This window comes from Mustela putorius, unplaced genomic scaffold, assembly GCF_011764305.1.
Source record: "Mustela putorius furo isolate JIRA1106 unplaced genomic scaffold, ASM1176430v1.1 tig00001012_pilon_pilon_pilon, whole genome shotgun sequence".
In the NCBI taxonomy this organism is placed as follows: domain Eukaryota; kingdom Metazoa; phylum Chordata; class Mammalia; order Carnivora; family Mustelidae; genus Mustela; species Mustela putorius.
In genome coordinates this window covers 5343553-5367820 of record NW_025421531.1, presented here as the reverse complement: position 1 = coordinate 5367820, position 24268 = coordinate 5343553, and the positions used below count along the sequence as shown (strand labels likewise).

At 42.1% G+C, this 24268-nt stretch overlaps 1 protein-coding gene across 5 annotated transcripts in view; it reads right to left on the bottom strand.

Moving 5' to 3' along the window:
• Positions 1–24268, bottom strand: part of HHAT (hedgehog acyltransferase) — a 339661-nt gene that overhangs the window by 307224 nt on the left and 8169 nt on the right. The window contains exons 1-2 of one of the 5 annotated variants that reach the window (XR_006608637.1): positions 18429–18592; positions 2299–2432 (exon numbers count right to left, since the gene is read on the bottom strand). Coding sequence is in view for 4 of the 5 variants with exons in the window: in XM_045087064.1 (XP_044942999.1) it covers positions 2299–2432; positions 18429–18562 (268 nt within the window). In the remaining variant the exon portion in view is untranslated. Of the gene's footprint in view, positions 1–2298; positions 2433–17992; positions 18147–18428; positions 18595–24268 lie in introns of those variants that run through there. The other 4 variants (XM_045087064.1, XM_004775312.3, XM_004775313.3 and 1 more) reach the window with 4 other exon arrangements.

Below are 24268 nucleotides of genomic sequence, written 5' to 3'. Positions count from 1 at the left end.
TCAGGGTCCTGGGATTGAGTCCCGCATGGGGCTCTCTGCTCAGCGGGGAGCCTGCTTCCTCCTCTCTCTCTCTGGCTGCCTCTCCGTCTACTTGTGATTTCTCTCTGTCAAATTAATAAATAAAATCTTAAAAAAAAAAAGAATAAGAAAATAAACAACCCAATTAAAAAATGGGCAAAAGACCTGAACAAATACCTCACCAGGGAAGATTAGATCTATATGGCAATGAGCATATGAAGATGCTCTACATCATGCCATCAGGGAAATGCAAGTTAAAACAATGAGATACTATTACACATGTACTACTAGAATGGTGAAAATCTGGAATCCTGACATCCACTCATGGAAAAGACTACTGATGAGCTGCCATTCTTTCCTCTTCTATAACAGAACTCTTGAATTTAGCTGGATAACTGGGTTTCCAACCAAAGAGTACATTTACTTGCTCCCCTCACAGCTGATGTGGCTACAGGACTGGGTTTTAGCAAATGGCATGTCAATGGACATGATGTAAGCAACTTTCAAGTCATATTCAGGAAAGAAGAAGGCCTCCCCTCTCTTTTCCCTCCCCTCCCCTCCCCTTCCATCCTTCCTTCTGGGAGAAAAGGGAATATGACAGCTGGAGCTGAAGCAGTGACCTTACATCACGCAGTGAAGCCACATGATGAAGAAGGCAGAGGGACGTGGTAGGAGGAGCCAGGCTCTTCGATGCTGTCTGGGCATCATACCAGCCTTTGAACACTTATGTTGGAGGTGGTGTTTCTGCTGCCAAGCCCATCTTCAAAGTAATAGACCATCTCATAGGGCTGTTCTAAAGACCGAATGAGACAAGGTACATGTAGCATCTAATATAGTGCCTGACATAGAGCAGGATTAGCTCCCATACATGAGCCCTGGGAGCTCAGAGGCTCCAGCAGGGGAGTGCAACTACTTGGCCAGCTGGGACAAAAGATCAGTCCTCATCTACCGTAGATGGTCTGTCTCTGCAACCAAGCCCATGGCTTTGAGTGGGACATCTGTCAGCTGGGAGAAAAGTCCACCCTGGGGATGCATATCCAAATCAGGCCCAGTGAGACATAAGGAGGCAGGTGTTCAGAGTAGAGGACTCTCAACTGTGCTTCCCAAAGCACTTTTACCATCGGAAGTGACTTTTCAGCATACTCTCCTATCAAACTCCTCACAATAACATGCAATGTTTTTCACAGCCTTTCCCTGCTTTTTTTTTTTTTTTAAAAAAGATGTTATTTATTTATTTGACAGACAGAGATCACAAGTAGGCAGAGAGGCAGGCAGAGAGAGGGGGGTAGGCAGACTCCCCGCTGAGCAGAGAGCCCGGTGCGGGGCTCGATACCAGGACCCTGGGATCATGACCTGAGCTGAAGGCAGAGGCTTTCACCCACTGAGCCACCCAGGCACCCCTCCCTGCTTTTTTAATCTAAGCTCAACTTCTACCGCTGTCCCCTCACACTCTACATCCTGGTCCCACTGAATGGTTTGTTGTTGCCAGACAATGCTATGCTTCCTAACATGCTAAGGTTTTGTCCCTTTGCCTGCAAACTCATCTCTTTCCACAGAGCTTCTGATGTCTCCTCTATTAAGCTGGCTCTGGTTGTATCTTATGAAAAAGCCCAGAGTTCTCATAGCCTGACTACAGAAAAGACCGTCATGATCCCTCCTCATTTCTTTCTCCCGTTCTCCCACAGCGTGGGAAGTCTGAGAGGTGGCGTGGCCACCAAGCTAAAGATGATGTTTTCCAGCCTCCCAGCTGTGTCCATAAGACCTGGCACTGGCCAATTGGGGGTGAGCAGAAGTGACAAGGGTAACGTGCTGAGCTCTCCTTAAAGGACAGGAGGATTCCCATCCCCTTTCCTATGCGCTGGGATGTGGATTTGATGATGATTCTTCTTCAACAAGCATACAAAGCACTAAACACAGCAGAACAAAAGGACAAAAGGAGTCTGGGCCTCCCACACCGTGAGCTGCCTGCACATGTCTGAGAGCAATGATGATGGAAGGGAGATGAAGAGGTTACTGCAGTTCACCTCCACAGCCTTCAGTAGCCATTGAATCAAACCCTCCCTCCTCTTACAGGATCCCATTCAAGACCAGGGATTGGGGTAGAAAATCGTGTTGACTCAGATCATAAACTCCAAGCACCCCAGAGAGGGGAAAGCAAAGTCATCCCAAGGGTCCAAGTCATCCCAAGCCCACTAGACAATCTTCCGGAGTCTTCTACCTCTGAGTACTTCCTTTCCCCCTTCCTTTCTAGATAGAAGGTCACGAAAGTTGGAACCTTACCTCTGGAAGCTTTGTAAACTTCATAGAAAGAATATAAGTGGAAGCCTAGTGAAGCCAACAGGTAAAAAGACAATTCCCATCGGGGCAGCATAGTTCCTTGTGATGAAGGGTCCAGGCAGACACACTGAGAGTTTCTAGGAAGAGAAACAGAAATAAAAACGTTAAGCCATAGACACGACACTAGGGAATGGCATCACATCAGTTCACTTGCTGTCTAAGGGATCCATCACTGTTTAAAGTAATAGAGACAGAGCCCCAGTTATACTTCCTTCTGCCTTATGCATCCTGCATCCAAAATGTGTATACACACACACACACACACGCCCTGCCTTCCTTGGGGTGGGCAGGTCTTCCCTAGGAGCTCCCACAGCCCCCAATCTGCCTCCCATCAGAATGCACACCAGACAGTCATGTGCTCCTTGCCAGACAGGACTGGCTCCCCCTGTGGGATGGACCACTGGAGAACACAGACCCTGATCTCTGCATCCCCAGTACCCAACGCAGGGTGTAGAATGTAGCGAGAGGGCACTACTGCTCCATGAATAATAAATGGCTTCAAATCTTAAAGAAGTACAGATCCTCTCCAAACCTGTTCTAAGGCAACAGTCTTAACCTCCTCATTCTCCCCTTCGTAGGTCATTCCACAGCTGTTTACATGAATGGGTGAATGAAAGCTGCCATCTCCCATCTTACATAAACTTCTTAAAGGGAAGTGAATCACCTGATCCCCAGCAGCTGTGGCGGACACTGCTAGCTGCCCACCCCACAATATTTAGTCTCCCTTCATACACAGTAATGTAATTTTTATCTGAATGCATGGATGCTAAGCTCAAGTATATAGTGTAGCCAAGGGAGGCATTTGAATAGTTCTGGCTGCAAGGCTGTCGTCATTTCCTTCCCGCTGGACAGAGCTGAAACAGCCACCTTGGGCCAAGAGGTGAGAGCCATGTGGGAAAACAAGACCAAGGAGCCTCAGTTCCTGACTCCAGGTACCACCCCACCCCCCAAACCGCCTCAGACCATTTATGTCTGGACTATTACATGACAGAGAAATGCACTTGCAGATTGTTTCAGCCTCTGCTATTCTCAGTCTCTCTCTTAACGGCAGCCATGTCTATATTCTAAGTATTAGAACAGGTGATAGGAAGTCCTAAAATTCCTAAATTTAATTTACAAATTAAATGATCAGCTCCCAAGTAACAAAGAGTTAGTTAAATGGCTCTCAGTGCTTTAATGAAGCCTCTCAAATATGTCTCATAATGGATGCCAAATAAGGAGCAAAATTTTAAGCCCCAAGCAAGCATTTCTCATGTGAGACAGTAATGCCAAGAATCAGAATTCATTTTATTGAATGATCACCCTAATGAACAAGGTCAAGCAAGAGAGACAGGCACTTTACAGATGAAAAATGTGAAGCAGAATAAGACCACACAGTGAGAAAAAACTGAGCCAGTGCTCAAACCCTGGTCCTGGGCCCACTGAGACTCCATGCTTCCCCTCAGCCACATCCAGCCAGTTTAAAAAGTCACTTGTCTCTACAGCCTGGCTCATAATCTACCATGCACAAACTCCTTTCTTCAAGCTAAGAGAGAGTAGAAAAAGATAAACTTTGGCTTTCAGAAAATAGGAGGTCAGAGTCAGCGGTCCTCCACCCAGAGTACCAACTGGCAATGACCTAAAAGTTGCTCAGGCAATTTGGCCTCCGGCCACCTCAGGGATCCAGAAGCAGGCACTTATGCTTTCAACCACAAACACTCTCAAAACCTCAACAATGCCTTCTCAGGTCCCCCTGCTATTTTTAAGAACCATTTCTAGCTTTAAACATTTCTACTCAAACTTAATTTTAAATACCTGGCATCTAAAATCTAAATACCTGGCATTTAAAATTCTAGGCATTTTAAATACCTAGAATACTTAGAATCTCTTTGTAGAATTTTGTGGGCATATGGTAGTCTTCCCTTTAGTGGGAGGTTACCTTTATCCTCTCCGTTTTCAAAGGATGTTGGTACTACATTGGATGGCCTCCTCATCTCCATTAAGAATATGTGATTAGCAAAGTCTGAACCCCTAAAAATGCTACTGAAATGTGAACATAATCTTAGAGATTAAAGGAAAGTTCTGGAAGCCCTGCTGTTTTGAAGCTTTCCAGGGACATTCTCTTCTAGGACAATTCCTTTGCATTAATGAACTGTGTGGAACAAAAAAAATTCAGTGTTAAAACATTTCCCTTTCTGGAGCTCTTAGCTATACTGTGTACCTTTTGCAGACACCTACACAAAGATACATTGTTACAAGCAACAAAGTAGCGGGGCTGCCTCTTCCCCATTTAAAACGTGGAGACTGGGGCATCTGAGTGGTTCAGTCAGTTAAGTATCTGCCTTTAGCTCAGGTCATTATCCCAGGGTCCTGGGAATTATCCTGGAGTCCTGGGATCAAGCCTCACATCAGGCACCCTGCTCAAAAGGGAGTCTGCATCTCTCTCTCTCTCTCCCCTTGCTGTTGCCTCCACTTGTGCTCTATCAAATAAATAAAATCTTTAAAAATAAATAAAATGTGCAGACTAGACCAAAAAGCCTCCACCACCACCACACACACACTCACATGTCCTTCTTAACAAGTCCTTCTTCCCTATACCTCTCTTTTCAGCTCTTGCCCACCTATCTCAAGAAAATTCCTCTCCTTAGTGTTTTCTTCTGTATTAATCTCAGCTGTGCCCTTAGAAAGCAAATATAACTAGAACTTTTAAATATCCAAATCCAAAAGGTTCCTAAATACACTCAGAAAGTTCTCAAGTTTCCATTTCTCGTTCTCTAAACAAGCACGCTCTTCTTTAGGGATAGGCTATCATGATGAAATCAAAGAGGTCCTTACTCAAACGTATAAGTAATGCTTCTTTTCTGTTGTTCAACTACAGATCCTGTCCTGCAATAGCATTATCAGCTTTGTGGGTATCTATCTGTGAGACAGCCTAGAAACTAATCACCATCTGTAAATTACTTCTATAGGAAAAGCCAACCAATAGCAGAGCAGCATAGCCTGAGTTTGAGTAAATGCCAACCGATTACTCTAAGTAACTGACATGTGAGAGCTAAGGAGAGAGGCCAGGATGTGTGATGGGAAAGGGATGGGGCCCGGAAACTCTGCCACCTTCGTGGGAAAACTGGTCAGTGAAGTACCAATGTGCAGAAGTACAAACGTAGATAGCGGAGGTGAAGGGAAAGCAGGAGCCATGTGGCAGAGGGTCTTAAAGATAAAGAATTGCAGCAGATGACATGATTCTTTAAATGGAAAACCCAAAAGACTCCACCCCCAAACTACTAGAACTCATACAGCTATTCAGTAATGCGGCAGGATACAAAGTCAATGTACAGAAATCAGTGGCTTTCTTACACACCAACAATGAAAATACAGAAAGGGAAATTACAGAATCGATTCCATTTACTATAGCACCAAGAACCATAAGATACCTGGGAATACACCTAATCAAAGAGGTAAAGGATCTGTACTTGAAGAACTACAGAACACTCATGAAAGAAATTGAAGAAGACACAAAAAGATGGAAGACCATTCCATGCCCTTGGATCAGAAGAATAAACATTGTTAAAATGTCTATACTGCCTAGAGCAATCTATACTTTTAATGCCATTCCGATCAAAATTCCACTGGTATTTTTCAGAGCTGGAGCAAATAATCCTAAAATTTTTATGGAATCAGAAGAGGCCCTGAAATGCTAAGGAGATGTTGAAAAACAAAAATAAAACTGGCAGCATCACGTTACCTGATTTCAAGCTTTACTACAAAGCTGTGATCACCACGACAGCATGGTACTGGCATAAAAACAGACACATAGGCCAGTGGAACAGAGTAGAGAGCCCAGATATGGACCCTCAACTCTATGGTCAAATAATCTTCGACAAAGCAGGAAAAAATATACAGTGGAAAAAAGACAGTCTCTTCAATAAATGGTGCTGGGAAAATTGGACAGCTATATGTAGAAGAATGAACTCGACCATTCTCTTACACCGTACACAAAGATAAACTCAAAATGGATAAAAGACCTCAACGTGAGGCAGGAATCAATCAGAATCCTAGAGGAGAATATAGGCAGTGACCTCTTCAATATCAGCCACAGCAACTTCTTTCAAGATATGTCTCCAAAGGCAAAGGAAACAAAAGCGAAAATGAACTTTTGGGACTTCATCAAGATCAAAAGCTTCTGCACAGCAAAGGAAACCGTCAACAAAACAAAGAGGCAACCCACGGAATGAGAGAAGATATTCACAAATTACAGTACAGACAAAAGACTGATATCCAGGATCTATAAAGAACTCCTCAAACTCAACACACACAAAACAGATAATCATATCAAAAATTGGGCGAAGATATGAACAGACACTTCTCCAAAGAAGACATACAAATGGCTATAAGACACATGAAAAAATGTTCATCATCACTAGCCATCAGGGAGATTCAAATTAAAACCACATTGAGATACCTCCTTACACCAGTTAGAATGGCCAAAATTAGCAAGACCGGAAACAACGTGTGTTAGAGAGGATGTGGAGAGAGGGGAGCCCTCTTACACTGTTGGTGGGAATGCAAGTTGGTGCAGCCACTTTGGAGAACAGTGTGGAGATTCCTCAAGAAATTAAAAATAGCTCTTCCCTATGACCCTGCAATTGCACTACTGGGTATTTACCCCCAAAGATACAGATGTAGTGAAAAGAAGGGCCATCTGTATCCCATTGTTTATAGCAGCAATGGCCACGGTCACCAAACTGTGGAAAGAACCAAGATGCCCTTCAACGGACGAATGGATAAGGAAGATGTGGTCCATATACACTATGGAGTATTATGCCTCCATCAGAAAGGATGAATACCCAACTTTTGTAGCAACATGGACAGGACTGGAAGAGAATATGCTGAGCAAAATAAGTCAAGCAGAGAGTCAGTATCATATAGTTTCACTTATTTGTGGAGCATAACAAATAACATGGAGGACAAGGAGATGGAGAGGAGAAGGGATATGAGGGAAATTGGAAGGGGAGGTGAACCATGAGAGACTATGGACTCTGAAAAACAATCTGAGGGTTTTGAAGGGGCGGGGGGTGGGAGGATGGGGGAGTCAGGTGGAGGGTATTCAGGAGGGCACGTATTACATGGAGCACTGGGTGTGGTACAAAAACAATTAATTCTGTTATGCTGAAAAGAAATTTTAAAAATTTTATTGATAAAATTATATCCTAATTATCTGTTTTCTCTTTATTTTTTATATTTTCAATCTTTTATATAATGGAGAACTTCAAAATACAATAAAGTACTGGCTGTAATAAATCCTCATCTGCATCAAATTTAAAAAAAAGATAAAGAATTGCAAGTATGCATTTGATTTGCTGAAGAAAACTCAGGTGTATGAGCCTGTACATTTAGCTATTTGAGTGAAGCTTCAGGAAGAAGCCCTCTGACAGTGTGGTCATCTGCAGGCAAGGAGAGCAGCAATTCGGAAGGAAGCAGAGAGAAAGTTCTAGAACCAAGCAACACAAGTAAAGCACAATTAAGTCGTACTGATGTGAAACCAGTCCAGGAACAGGATTGAAAAAGAAGAAAACAAAGAACATACAACAGCAACTCCAAAGCTGTAAGATCACAGTATCTCAAAGCCAAATATTATTGATGAGAGGTGACTATTTGAGGCAAATGAAGACAAAGAGAGAAAGTAGATTTAATATCAGGTGTTGGAAGGAAATCATAGGTTTCTCTGGGATCAAAGGAAAAGAAGTCAAACTGGAGCAACAAGGAATTTCACCTGTATATTGGAGTAAGAGCCCATGAGGCTAGGTATTTCAAAAAAGCATTTCTCTGAGGCTTACAGAACTCCAGAGGCCCACAGAATAAAATCCTAGCTATAAAATGGCAAGGATTCCTCAGCTAACAGAGTTTTCTCTATACTGAAGAAACATACATTTGCATTTACTTTGTAATTTAACACTCCACCTGCTTTGAAGACATCATCTACTCTACTCCTCACCAGGAGGGCTAACGGTTAGCTCTTTTTCAGGAATCAGAATCCTGCTCAGGGAAAGGCAGTGATCTGCCCAAGCGCACAGAGAAGCCAGTGATGGCGCAAAAACCAGAATCCAACTCCCCAGCTCCCACTTTCACAGACAGAAATCCTGTTCCTTAATCTTGGCAGAGAAGCACAGCTCACTATGCCAAAGCCAAAAATGTGCATAAACATAACTTCTGTTAGATGCTTTCCCCTGGCAATTTCCAATATCACTTCAAAATGTATCTTTATTTTTGATGCTTGCTACAAATGGATTCCAACACTTCCATTTTAAATGTTTTCTACTCCTTGGTCTTGCTATTTCCAGTGCTGAATGAGCTATAACCACGTACCCACATGCACCAGAGGACTTTCAAAACCACATTCTCAGCACTGAGCTAATAATCGTTGGGTACCAGCATCACCATCGTCACTTCTACCAATTACCAGTTGCTCAATGTCCTAAACTGAAATTTTCCTCCACTTAGTTTTCTTATACTTTAGCAACAGCTGTACTATAAGCGCTATTTATAGGCTACCTATGCTAAGCAAGCACTTTACAAGTATCATCTCATTTAATCTTTATAACAACTTCTCAAGGTTGGTACTTCTGGTATCTCATTTAACACAAAAGAAAACCAAAGCCCAGAAAGGTCAAGAAACTTGCCCCAGGTCACATAGCTGGTAAGCAGCAGAGCTTAGCTTCATACCCACCATGTCTAACTTCAGAGCCTTCCCTCAGCCCTATTTTTTTAAATTAAAATACAATGTATTATTTGTTTCGGGTTACAGGTCTGTGATTCAGCCACCTCCCTATTCTTACGAGGGCATCTGATTCGTTTTTTTCCATGTCTATGATGAAATCAATCCATCAGGAAAACTAGAGAGTTATACAAGCTACATAAAAGCAAAAGAAAAATTTAAAGTCATGCGTAATTTAGATACTCCCTAGGAAGAAAATTTGTAAATCCACTGGATGTAATCAAAACACACATGAACCATCTAACTCACACTTTCCTTAAAAGACTGACTGAAGAAGACAAACTAAACCAATGTATTCAGATATAAGAAGGGAAAGTCAGCAGTCACATAGAAGGGCTGAGTAAAATTGAAATAATTCTAAATTTAGAAACAAATGAGCACTCTGGAAGTCACAAAGTAACAGAAGTAAAAAGAGCACATGTACACTGAAATGACAATGGCTTTGGAGAGAATGAAAGAGTAGGATAATATTCTAGCACACTTGGAAAAATTATGAGACTTGCTCCTTTGTTTGATGAAACAAACTTATTTTGCATAATACAAATTGCAGGACTCTCACGAGGAAACCCAAACCCAGACACACTGTGTCCTCTCAGTTTTTGCCAAACCCTATTTAGGAGTCTTACAAAGAGTCTTATTCCTTTACTATGTAATACTAACAAAAAATACTTCTTTCTCCAAACCCAGAAAGGCTCCACTAACAGAGTGATGATGGTGGCTTGGAGGAGGTCCGCTGGACGGGACAGAACATCTGTCTCATTACAGAATATTTTAAAATACATACACTACTTCCAAACATGCACCAAAATACCATGTATCAGTTATGTCTCACTGCACCATAAACCACCCCAACACATAGTGGCTTAAAACAACAAAGATCCCCTTTCTTCGTGATTCTGTGGGATGGCTATGTGGGCCATTCTCCTGCTCTCACCTGGCATCACTTGCGTCACCAAGTCACCACACAGCTTAGTAGGGGCCGGAAGGGCCAGCATGACCTCCCCCACACCTAGTATTTGGTGCTAATTCTCAGCCAGGTGCGGCGCTTCTCTTCTACACAGATCCAGCTGCTCCAGGAGGCCCGACCCTTCCCAGCACAGTGGCTTCAGGGGTTCAAAAGAACAAAGGCAGGAGGGGCGAGGTCTCCTAAGGACCAGGCTCCCAAATTCACAGAACACTGTGTTGGTGCAGAGACCAGTCCAGAATTCAAGCGAAAAGAGGGATTCTACCTCATTAGGAGAGCACAGCAATGGCACCTTCAAAGCAGGCAGGGACACAGCCTACCACACCAGTATGTGAGAAGTTCTGGAAAGTCAGTGGGAAAACTGTAGTTCACAAGGGAGCTTTAGTACATGAAATGTCACGAAGATTGATTATTTGTATATAAAATTTAAAAAATAATAATTATTTCCCCTCGAATAGAACTGCAAAATCACTAAGGACCCTGCTGTCATCTGATCTAATCTCTAGTCAGTTTGGGAATTCCTTTTACAAAAACCTACCTGACCATTTCCAGTAACATCAAGAGGCAGAGAAACTTTTTGTAAGCAGTTCTGGTTATTATCCTATTTTTCCTCAAATCAATTCAAAAACTGGTCCCTCTTTTTTTTTTTTTTTTTTTAAGATTTTATTTATTTGACAGAGAAATCACAAATAGGCAGAGAGGCAGGCAGAGAGAGGAGGAAGCGGGCTCCCTGCTCAGCAGGGAGCCTGATGCCGGGCTCCATCCCAGGACCCTGGGATCATGACTGGAGCCTAAGGCAGAGGCTTAACCCACTGAGCCACCTGGGCACCCCAGTCCCTCTATTTTTAAGAACTTTTTGTCAGTAGTCCATTTGTACCTTCTGGAACTAAAGGCATGGAGGCAGGGTAATGGGATTACATGGTGATGGCTGTGGTGTCAGAATTCCAAAGTTCCAATCCCAGCTCCAGCTTCGCTACTTCATAGCTGTATGCCCTAAGACAAGTTACATAACCTCCCCGTGACTCAATCTCCTTACGTATAAATAGGGATGGGGCACCTGGGTGGCTCAGTGAGTTAAGTCTCTGCCTTTGGCTCACGTCATGATCTCAGGGTCCTGGGATTGGGCCCCACATTGGCCTCCCTGCTCAGTGGGGAGCCCGCTTCCCCCTCTCTCTCTGCCTGCCTCTCTGTCTACTTGTGATCTCTGTCAAATAAATAAATAAAATCTTAAAAAAAAAAAAAAAACCAACAACAACAGCATTAACAGCAATTGCTGTAAGGATCAGATGAACTTACAAAGTGGTAGAACAGTGCCTTGGGTTCTGTTCTAAAATGTAATTCTTGGGGCGCCTGGGTGGCTCAGTGGGTTAAGCCGCTGCCTTCGGCTCAGGTCATGATCTCAGGGTCCTGGGATCGAGTCCCATATCGGGCTCTCTGCTCAGCAGGGAGCCTGCTTCCTCCTCTCTCTCTCTCTCTGCCTGCCTCTCTACCTACTTGTGATCTCTCTCTGTCAAATAAATAAATAAAATATTAAAAAAAAAAAATAAAAAAAAAATAAAATGTAATTCTTTTTGTTTTTAATGTTACTGCTATTATACTAAAAAGGCTTAATTGTTTTCTCCAATAATACTTCTTCAAATATTTAAAGATAATTAATGCCACACACTCCATCCCAAAGCTTCTTCCAGGACAGACATTCATTATTCCTTTAACCATTTCTTCAGTGACTTAGTTCCTAGACCCTTTACCATTAATTAGTTGTCTCTGTATAGTACAGGTGTCTAGACCTGAACCTAAAACTCCAAATGTAGCAGACAGTAGGGACCATGACTTCTATTCTTCCATTAACTATACTTTTAAATAAAGAAATCTAGATCCATTTCTTCATTCAGCAAGTATCAGTGAGCTCCTAGTGAGATTCAGGAAGCTTATTTGTGAAGCAAAATATAAAATCCCATCTGGGAAAGCCCTCAAATAGGGTACTCCCAGAAATGTCCATGTGTTCATTCCTGGAGCCTATAATATAGTTCCTTACAAAACAAAGGGATTTTGTATTTGTCATTAAGTTAAAGATGGGGACATTAGCCCTGACCATCCAATTAGGCCCGGTGCAATCGCAAGGGTCCGTCTGGGAGGGTCCGGGACAGAGAAGATGGGATCATAGAAGCAGAGGTTAGCGTAATGTGCTCTGAAGATGAAGGAAGGGCTCACAAGCAAAGACATGGAGGCAGCATCAAAAGACAACAACAAAAGAGTCTGCCCTAGAGCCTCCAAGAAGGAGTGCAGCCCTGCCTACACATTTTGGACTTCTGACCTCCAGAAGTGATAATAAACTTCTGCTTTAAGCCATTACTGTTTGTAGTAATTTGTTACAGAAACAATAGGAAACTAACATGCCTCACCTGCCTGGTGGGAGGAAAGTATCTAACCGAAAGGATTTACATTTAAAAAAAAAAAAAAATCAGAATATTTTTAATTCAACTGTTATAAAACTTAAATTGTAAGAAAATTAAATCTAAAACAAAATTTTGTGTTCAGTTCGCACCTTGGCATTTTTTTGGCTTCTACCTCGCACTGATAACAGTCTCAATATCAAACAAAGCTCTAGGTCTTTTTTTAGGAACTGCCATTAAACCAGACCTCTGTTGTCAAAGAGTGCGGGAAAGGAGTCACTTTTTTAAGTCCCTAATTCACAAAAGGTACTAATGTGCTATTATACGGTCTCTCATGAAAATTCTTAACCTACTTTAAGCCTTTTTAATCACCAGGAATCGTGCCAACTACATCTTACACTCCCCAGATTAGGGGCATCTGAATGAACCAAATATTTTATAATATACTACTTTAAGTAAACTTTGCATTAAAATGTACCTAAAATTAATTTAAATTTTTTAAAATTAGTTAAAATTTTAAAAATTAAGATTTTCAAAAAGCAGATTCACTCCAGTCATTGCCACTCAGATTAAAAATCAAATGCCTTGGGGTGCCTGGGTGGCTCAGTGGGTTAAGCCTTTGCTTTTGGCTCAGGTCATGATCTCAGGGTCCTGGGATTGAGCCCTGAGTCAGGCTGTCCGCTCAGTGGGGAGCCTGCTTCCCCTTCTTTCTCTGCCTGCCTCTCGGCCTACTTGTGATCTCTCTGTCTCTCTCTCGCTCTGTCAAATGAATAAATTTTTAAAAGATCTTAAAAAAAAATTAAATGCCTCAAAATTCCCCTAGCCTGATTTCTATCATCTTATTCAGTTGGGCCTGTTTCTTTTTTTTTTTTTTTTTTTTTTTTAAAGATTTTATTTATTTATTGGACAGAGAGAAATCACAAGTAGACGGAGAGGCAGGCAGAGAGAGAGAGGGAAGCAGGCTCTCTGCTGAGCAGAGAGCCCGATGCGGGACTCGATCCCAGGACTCTGAGACCATGACCTGAGCCGAAGGCAGCGGCTTAACCCACTGAGCCACCCAGGCGCCCCAGTTGGGCCTGTTTCTGAACCCACTCTGCTGTTTCTACCTTCCTTTTGTTCAGCTTCATGCGAGGCTCATCCACAATCTGTTCTCATTCTCATTACTGAAGAGCAGTCCATTTGTATAAACTATGCAGTTGTCCATTCCACTACTGATGAACATATGGGTTGTTTCCAACTTGAGACCATTTTGAATAACAGTGTTCTGTACATTCTTTGACATGTCTTTCAGTACCCACATGTCTGCTGTGTTTATTCAAGAATGGAGTAGCTGGGTCATAGGAGATATAGTAAATGATACACCAAACAATTTCCAGGACAGCTGCACTAAGTTTTATACCCAGCAGCAATGTATGAGAGTTCCAGTGTGTCCACAACCCAACCAGGACAGGTATCCCCCACTTTCTGAAAGGTCAGATTATACCACTTTGCTTTTACAAAAGACCTACATTAGTAGCTATTTTTGTTAACCAAAAGAAATACAAAGATTTCCACTTCTACAGAAAAAGGCAAGAGGAGACAATGGCACTCCATGTTTGTTTTGCAGCCAGCACTTACAGAGGGAGCACACACCCCAGCAGCAAGAGTGGCCCCGGGGCTCCTTCCCAGGAAACTACTACGCTGAGGGTCTCAGCATCAAGTCACCAGAGCTCTGAACTTTGCCCGTGAACATCTGTGCTTGGCCTTAATTTATTCTGTGCATCTACCAGCGAAATGTATCCTAAGGTATGAGAAAAGCTTAAGAGGGATTATTTTGGGGGGTCTGGAATGCTCAAAATTTTTCCATATAAATTAATGGTAAATCCTCCTTTGCTTCACATTTCAGCTTATGAAAGATTTTACAGAACGCTCTGCTTTTGGATAGCGGGGGAAGCCTGCATATACTTAGCCCTCACTCTGGTGAGTATATAATGATAACGCATTCTCATTTTAATTTGTATTTTCTTAATTACCAATGAGGTTAACCATCTTTTCATGTGCTTAAGAATTTGGATATCTTCCTTTGGGAAGTGACTTGCCCATTTTTCTATTGGGCTGTCCATTTTTTTCCCTAATGATTTGCAGAAGTTGTTTCTACATTGTGGGTAGGAGTTCTGTATTGTATATATGTAATTACAAATATCTTCACCATTCTGTAGCTTACTTCCCACTCTCCTTATGGAATCTTTAAATGAACAGAAGTTCTTACCAATCTTGTTCCTTTCTAATTGGTTGCTTTTTGCATCCTATCCCACAAACTTTTGACTGTCTCTAGGTAATAAAGATAATTTACTTTGCTTTCTTCCAGAAGCTTTATTATTTCAGCTTTCACATTTAGGTATGTGATATATCTTAATTACTACTTGTATATGGGATAAGGTAGATGACCAAGATTCATTTTGTCCAATGGAGATCCAGTTGGCCTAGCATCATTAACTGAAAAGGCCATAGTTTCTCCAGTGCACCGAGGTGTCACTTTTGTCACAAACCACACATACATGTGATGTAAGTCTGATTATGGATTCACTACTCAGCTCCATGGTCTGTCTAGCATAGTGCCAATACCATACTAGCATATTATGTATTGATCTAGACATCCAAATTTGCTTTTTCTTAAATTATCTAGAATTTCCAAATAAACTTTAGAACTAGCTTATCAACTTCTATTTTTGAAAAGACATCTGCTAGAATTGTGATTGGGATTGTGCTAAATCTATAGACTCATTTGCAGAGCAATGACATACTCTCCATTGTTTAAATCTTTAATTTTTCTCATTAATGTTTTAGCTTGCAAAAAGTTTTTATCATGAATCGGTGTTCAATTTTGTCAATAATTTTTCTCCTTTATGTGTATGTAGTTAAATTACATTTGACTTTCTGATGTCAGCCAAAGTTTCCCTTCCTAGAGTAAGTCCAAATTGGTCATGGTTTAATCTCCTTTTTATAGACTGTTAGATGATTTACCAATACATCATTAAGACTTCTGCATCTTTTATGTGAGACTATAACCTGGAATTTTCTTGTAAATTTCTTCCTCATCACGCTTTAATAACAAGATTATGCTGGCCTCATAAAAGCTGCCAGGGAGTGTTTCCTTTTTCAGTTTTTTAAATGTTTGGACTATTTCCCTTATGAAATCATGTGGGTTTGGAAATTTTGCTTTGGAAAGGATTTTAACAACAAATTTAATTTCTTTAATAGATACAAGACTATTTTGCTTTTCTAGTTCTTATGTCTTAGTTAAGGGTTTTTTGTTTTTCTTTTTAAGTATCCATTTCATCTGAACTTTCCAACATATTACCAGAATTATTCACATTTAAAATCTTTTAAATGTTTTGGGGATATATAGTGAGAACACCTTTTTTCTTCTCTGGCACTGGTAATATCATACTCCATTTAGGTTTAAAGGCAATCTCAAAAAAAAAAAAATTCTCCTGTACTATGTAACACATAGCCACTAACACAAGAATATTCTCCAGCAGAATTATCCACAGAAGCAGAGCAGAGTTTATATTGACTATAAACAATTCAACAATTCCCTCTCAATAGCTTTTATCATTAGAAATAACTGAACCTGAGCAAAAGGAGACACTAACTGAAAGAGAAAGAAATGGGTATTTGTAATGCTCTAGGGTGTCCAGCAAATTCTCAGAAGAAAAACAACCACTAAGTGCTTTGTAACCTCGGATACCCATCCCACCACCTCCAAGACATCCGTAGGTAGAATTCAGGAGGCCACAAACCTATAAATTCACTCATACAGCTTTTATTTTCATGAACTTCTAGAACAACTGCAGGATTTTTATAAATATGACAACAAACCATATTAGAAGGAGTTCTGGCAACTTTGTCACCAATAGAAATCAGATACTTTCGTTACACAGTTCAGTTATTGCAAATATTGGGAAATATCATTTATGTGGGCATCACTACTTCACTACTTTTAAATTATGAGTTATTTGATACAGCTGAATTTGGTTACTTAGTGCATTAATAAACACAAAATACTCTTATCACAAATGTGGGGGTTTGTTACACTATTCTGATAACTGTTTCAATGTAATCTGTAACTCTATTTTTTAATGCCTTCTAAAAATTGACCTCCCCAGACTCCAAAGAGGTCCATTCATGTGTGTGTACACAAACACACACACATGCAAACACACTTAAAAAATCTTACAAGGAAATTAAGGATTTCACCCAAGGGAAGGAACTCCAAAGCAAAAATTAAGGAGAATCTTCCCTTGGCCAGGCCCTGAGCTGCAAGCAGGAAACACAGATAAGTAAGGCCTGGGCTGGCTAGTTTTTGATGTTACCTACAGAGTTCCTACCAACATCTAGCCTCCCACAATGATGACTGGTCCCTCGGAGACTCAGCCTTGACCCTAAGTTAGTCTATCTAACCTGCTTCCCAAGGAGGGAGCAAAATAAATAAAAAATACAGCACAGGCTTTGATCCAGAAAACGGAGTGTAAAACTCAGCCCTGAAATCTACTAGTCTGTGCCTTGGGCATCTCCTCTCTTCTGCCGTGAAAAGGGACAACACTACCTACCATCCGTGGTGATTGTAATTTAGGTACAATGGGTTCACAGCACCTGACAAGCACATCGGCCTTGTTAGTATTAGCTGAATCTTTCAGGTAGAACTAACTGTCCTTGTTCTATACTAATCACAAGTACGGACTGCCACAGAGAAAAAAGGGATAAGACTTATAGGAAAGATGGAGCATGAAGAATGAAAGCGGCAGTTCTTCAAATTCCAGTATAAAAACCACCCCCTCAGTGAAGCCTTCGCTTTCGTCTCCTGTACCCACCGCACTTAAGTAAGCCCTTGATAGCGCCTAGGCGCCCAGCTCTGAGAGTGAATGCATGAATGAGGAATACAGCACAGCGACAGACACAGTGAGTCTAATCCCCATAAAATGCAGACCACCAAGGACGCCAATCCCCTAGTAGGACAGCTCTGATCCAAAAGCCATGAACCAAGGAAACAGCACATTTCTTAACACCAAGGCCACCCCAATACCTGGACTGCCCGGGGCGGGGGGTGGGGGTGGGGCCTTTCCACGAAAAGACCGGTGCCACCTGCAGGCTAGACTTTGAAGACGGCACCTGAGTCTGAAGAGAAGAAACCAAAATAAATTAACTTCGGGGGTCACTTGAGCCGCAGCAGTAGGACCGGCGTACGTCCAACACTGCCTGGGGGACCAGCGGAAACTAGGGACCAACCCCGGGGAGAGGCCGCTGGCGGGGACGTGCGCGGACTCCGCCCGGCCTGCGGGAGCCCGGCGTGGCCCGGGGCGCACGGCCCACGCCGCCTTTGTCTCCACCGCGGGACGGGGCGCCTCCTCTGCCCCGCCCCCGGGCCCGCACGCAGGAACCGGGGTAGGAAACGGAAAACGCCTAGAGCATTTCTGGTTCTCCAGCGAGCACACCACGCAAGTCAGCACGTAACCTCCCCGGGACCCGCTACGGGCCCGGGCTACCAACCTCCGGGCTGTCCCGGGCAGCGACCGCCGTGTTCACGCGCGCCACGAGTCCCCAACAACCCTCTCGGCACTTCCGAGTCCCGGCGGCGGCGTCAGCCGGCTTCCCGGGAAGCCGCCCTCTTCCCCGGGAGCGGCAGTTGGGAGAACCAGCCCCGCGCGCGTGCTCGGAGCGCGCCTCCGCCGCCGCCCCCGCGCGCCCCCGGCTCCAGGCTGCCCAGCTTGGACGCGCGCGGCGCTCCGGGAGCCAGGCAGCCGGCCTCTGAGCGCCCGGTGTGTGGGGTTCTGGCCGGCGGGCGGGCGGGCGCCCCACTCCATCCCCCCGGTCTTCCTCGCTCGCCCGCACAGGGGCTGCGGGTTTGTCCGCCGGGCGGCGTCAGCCCCATCCGTTTGCTAGTTGCGGGCCTGGGGCTGCCCCGCATGTTCCGAGCGGAAATCACCTGAAACTCCAGGGGGCTCTAAATCCAGCCCAGTGGTCCCCACGACGCTCAGCAGGCGGGAGGAGGTAGCTCGGTGGGGTGGAAGGAAGGCGGGCTTTGCGGACGGGCTGCTTGACGGCTTGCGGTGTGAACATAGCCCCTGGAAGCCTCCCGGCCCTCCTCAGTCAAGCGGAAATACTTAACTTTCTTAATACTTAACTTACTTAATACTTAATACTTAACTTTAAAACTTAACTCTGCTTGCCTCGAGAGTTAAGAGTGGAGACCGAATGGGATGAACGTTATCACCCGTAAAGCCATTTACAGAGATGATCACCACCGCAAAATACATACCAGTGATTTAGAATGGGTTGTAAAGAGTAGACGTTGACTTTGGCTGAGCGCTGTTAATCAGAGGACAGAGCCTGCCAGAGTTCCACAGACCTACCTGAGCCAGAGCATCACCTGGGTTTAAAACCAGAGGCATCTGAATCTCTCTTCAAGCCAAAGGAATCACACTTCCCAGGGGACGGGTGTCTCAGGTGGTTAAAATGTGGGTAACTCTGCCTTAGGCAGTAGGAAAACACAGGCTCTAAATTTAATCTAGCCGTCATTGAAATAGTCCAGGAGATTATCTTTCTGACTGCAAATTTCTCCGAGAAACCAGAGCATAAACTCTGAGAACAGGAACTGTCTTCTCTTTCAGCTCTCACCACCCGCCACTCCCACTGCCTAGTACAAGATGGTTTAGGTAAACAGGTGTTAAACTAGCTCCAAGTAGAAGTGCCAGATGTACCAAATAAAAATACAGTCTGCCCAATTGAAATTGAATTTCAGATGAATAACCAATACTTTTGAGATATCAGTATGGCCCATGCAATATTTAGGATATACTTATACTTTAAAAAAGTATTAGTTGCTTGACTGAAATTAAAATTAATTGGGCAACCTGTATTTTATCTGGGAACCCTCAGCCTCACAGACGGAGTGGCAGAATAACAACTCAGCTCAGGTAGTGGCAGACTCGGGGGCAGGAATGAGATAACAGTTGCTACATTATTTCTAAATGACCCTAGTAGACAATAATGTAGGTTCTCTGTCCTTTACATGTAACCCCTTTCTACACAAACAACACAGCCACCTGAAAACACATACAAAAATAAAGGCAGTTATAGTCATAAGTACATTAGAAACATCAATTAAATTTTAAAAAGTCAAAATGTAAAGAGAAGCAATAGACTAGGAAAAGTACTTGCAGGCACTATAATGCAAAGTTGTTACTTATTATTATATATGGATTAAATAAGAAAACTTGGAAGTCAGCTGCAGGTGAGTAAGACATATAAATAAAGAATCCAATAAAAAAAATTGTTGGGATACACAATTAGGAAACATACTGCAGAAAGCTTAAAGAAGTGCAAAGTGGGGGTGTCTGGTTGCCTCAGTGGGTTAAAGCCTCTGCCTTCAGCTCAGGTCATGAACCCAGGGTCCTGGGATCCAGGCCCGCATCGGGCTCTCTGCTCAGCGGGGAGCCTGCTTCCCTTCCTCTTTCTCTGCCTGCCTCTCTGCCTACTTGTGATCTCTGTCAAATAAACAAATAAAATCTTTAAAAATATTAATAATAAAATAAAATAATGGCTGCCATTCATATGTGACATGACAAACTATATCTTTTTTAAACCTGTGTGTGGAAAAATAATTGGAAATGATTGAAAAGGAAATAAAAGTTAAATTCGGGTGGTGGGACTAGCTTTATTTTTAGTTTTTCCACATTTTTATTAAATACAAATTAATTTTATAATAGAAAATTAATGTGTTACCCCTGAAAAAAAACAACAACAACTTTTCTTTCCATAAAGTTCATTTTAGGGACTCTAGAATCTCACTTTTGTATAATCATATACTTAATGCTGAGACTTTCTAAATATTAAAATCTCCTTAAAACATTTTCCCTAAATATAAACACCTTAACAAACTTTGCATGTTATCTGTTAACCTAGAAACTATCCTTAGCAAATTCTTAGTCCAATGTTGAATTCATCAACTTAGTCAGTCACATAAGTATATGGTAATTAAAGTGACTTAAACATTTCTTAAAATTCAGCAAATCATATGAGGCCTTAGATTTTTCTCCCATCAGATTACATTCTGGAAGAGGACAAACGTAATAGCATAGACCTTTTTTTGTAGTAGTAAAATACACATACAATGTTTACCATCTTAACCATTTTTTTTTAAAGATTTATTTTGTTTCAGAGAGAGAGCACGCGAGCTTACACATGTATGTGGGGTCTCGGGGGAGGGACATAAAGGGTGAGTGAGAGAGAGCATCTCAGCAGACTCCCTACTGAGCTCGGAGCCTGATCTCAAGACCCTGAGATCACAATCAGAGCCAAAACCAAGAGTCAAATGTTAAAACCACTAAGTCACCCAGGAGCCCCCCAGTCTTAACCATTTGTAAGGGTACAGTTCAGTGGTGTTAAGTTCATTCACAGTGTCATGAAACTCCAGACTCTTCATTTTGCAACACTGAAACTCTGTACCCATTAAATAATAACTCTACTACCCTCAGCCCTGGCAACCACCATTCTACTTTCTGTCTCTATGAATTTGATTCTCTAGGTACCTCATATACATGGAATCATACAGCGTTTGTCCTTTTGTGAATGGCTTACTTCACTTTGCACAATGCCCTCAAGGCTTAGCCTTATTAGAGCCTGTGTCAGAATTTCTTTCCTTTTTAGGTTGAATGATATTCCACTGTACATATAGATCACGTTTTTATCCGTTCATCTGTAGATGGATACTTGGGTTCTTTCTACCTTGTGGCTATCATAAATAAAGCTTCTGTGAACATGGGTATACAAGTAACTCTTTTTGGTGACTGTGCTTCCAATTCTTTTAGCTATCTACCCAGAAGCAGAATTGCTGGATCATATAGTAATTCTATTTTTAATTTTTTGATGAACCATCATACTGTTTTCCATAGCAAGGGCACCATTTTACATTCCCACCAACACTGCACAAGGGTTCCAATTTCCCCACATCTTCACCAATGCTGTTATTTTGGGGTTTGTGAGTGTTTTTTGACAGCAATCCTCCTAATAGGTGTGAGATAATATCTCACTGTGGTTTTGATTTGTATTTCTCTAATAATTATTGATATTGATTATCTTTTCTGTGCTTATTGACCAGTTACCTATATTCTGTGGGAAAATGTCTATCCAAGTCTCTTGCTCATTTTTAAATCAAATTGTTTGTCTTTTTGTTGTTGAACTATAGTTCTTCATATATTCAAGATATTAACCCCTTATCAGATAAATGACTTCCAAATATTTACTCCTTTTTTACAGGTTGCCCCTTTACTCTGTTGATTGTATTCTTTGATGCAAAGAAGTTTTTCATTTTGATGAAGTCCAAGTTATCTTTATCCTTTGTTTTCTTGTGGCTTTGGTGTCATATCCAAGAAATCATTGCCAAATCTAGTGTGATAAAGTTTTCTCTTATGCTTGCTCCTAAGATTTTTATAGTTTTAGTCCTTAAGTTTAGTTGTAAGATCAATTTTGAGTTAATCTTTGTATATGACATAAGGTAAGGGCCCAAATTTATTCCTTTTCTCAACACCATTTGTTGAAAATCCTACACATCTTTCAAAGGCCAAGGTTTAGAGTGGGGTATTGTTTGAGTTGAAACACCAGGAGAAAAGTTGGGGTTATTTAGAAGAATGGAGAAAAGAGGGGAGGATTCTCCCCGTCCTTCAGTGCTTTACACAGGCAGAAATGTCTGGCTTTCAAAGATCTGTACCTGTCTTAGAAAAGAAGTATCAGGGTTCGGGGGTGTCCTGATTTGAACCTGGAGCAGTTAGCCCTGGGACAAGAAAGTCAGAGCTGCCTTCCCTTGGAAGCCTTCTCTGAAGCCAGAGAGTATCCTCCAGGAGCTAAGAAGCAAACCGTGGCTAAAGTACATTGACCAAAATCACTGATAATTGAGGTTTAAAAAAGAAAACTAATTTGTGCCTTGGTATTGTATTTCTTTAAGAACAAATATATCAAAAGTAGTATGTAAAGGTGGGTAAGTAATGGTCAGTCACTCTTTATGACATTATTGTAACCCCAAATTATCAATCAGGTACCTGCACTGGGCATGTTTTCTCTCTGGTCCTTTAAGTTTAAGGGGCCCGAGCATCTCAACAGGGCTTTCTGTCTAGACAGACAGCCCTGAGCACCTGGCAGCCACAATCCCCACTGCAGAGCTGATGCTTAGGAAGGATTAACCAGACCAACTCTTCTTTATACATTCAATGATGACTTAGCTATAGCAATAATAACCATTGAACAGAGACACAAATAGCTGTTAAGACTTAATTGACGAAGTCTTCAAGATAAAGGACAGAATTTCTAATCATGAAGTTTCAGGCACAGGCAATTACATAGAGCTCTTCAGAAGCATTAAGGGCCTTCCTAACCCTTACCACTGGACACAGGCTCTCATCTGTTCCACCTACATGGATGTTGGCACTGGTTCACGGTGATCCTCAGTAGTCAACACTGAACTTGCATTTATATGTCCAACACCTACTTGATCCCTAGCACAAAACCAAATATTAGGAGAGATTTTTTTTTTAATGGGGAAAAAAAAAAAAAAAAAGACTTGTCTTGCAGGAATTTGCAGCCTAGCTGAGGATTTACCAAGTACATACAAAACAACTAGCAAATAATAAGCACTTTTGAAAGCATATAGTTCAAACTACCCATATATACTCAAGAATGCAGTCATATCAGTAGGCTAAACAAGGCAGACACGGTTCAACATCACCTTCTCCAAGAAGACTTCCCTGATCACCTTGGGAAAATTAACCCCTGCCCAGACACTTTCCATTCCATTGCATTATTCTTTTTATATTTTTCTATAACTCTACAACTCTCTGAACATCTCTTGGTTTTTTTAAAACATATTTATTATCTAAGTTAGCATTATTCAGACTACTTGCAACACATAATTTATTATAAACTAAAGCTAATGGGTTACACCAACTTAATTTTTTTAAACAAAATGTAACAGAGTAGAGCAGAATAGAGCATAGAATATGATAGAACAGAACAGAAAATAGGAGAGGGGGTGCCTGTTTAGCTCAAGTCAGTTAACCGTCTGCCTTCAGCTCAGGTCATGATCCAGGATCCTGGAATCAAGCCCCATGTCAGGTCCCCTGCTCAGTGGGAGCTCCCGGCTCCCTCTCCTGCTGCCCCTCCCCGCACTTGGGCACTCCCTCTCTCCCCTCTCAAATAAATAAATATTTTATTTAAATTAAAAAAAAAAAAGAAGGGGCACCTGGGTGGCTCAGTGGTCAGGGCCTCTGCCTTCGGGTCAGGTCATGGTCCCGGGGTCCTGGGATCGAGGTCTGCATCGGGCTCTCTGCTCGGTGGGGAGCCTGCATCCCCCTCCCCCCGCCTCTCTGCGTACTTGTGATCTCTCTCAAGTAAATAAATAAAATCTTTAAAAGAAAATTTTTTTAAGAAAATAGGAAAACATATCACTGAATTTTTATTAAGAATTGTGAACTTTGAGGCAACTGGGTGGCTCAGTCTAGCTAAGCAAAGCTAAGCCTTTGGCTCAAGTCATGGTCCCAGGGTTCTGGGATGATGCCCCACATCAGGCTCCCTGCTCTACAAGAAGCCTGCTTCTCCCTGTCCCACTCCCCCTGCTTGTGTTCCCGCTCTCGCTGTGTCTGTCTCTGTCAAATAAATAAATAAAACTCTAGGAAAAAAAAATAGTAAAACTCATTTTAAAAAAGAATTGTGAACTTTGTCAGAAATACTGCATCCAATTAGGGAGGAAAACTGAGAAAGATAATGGAAGGCTAT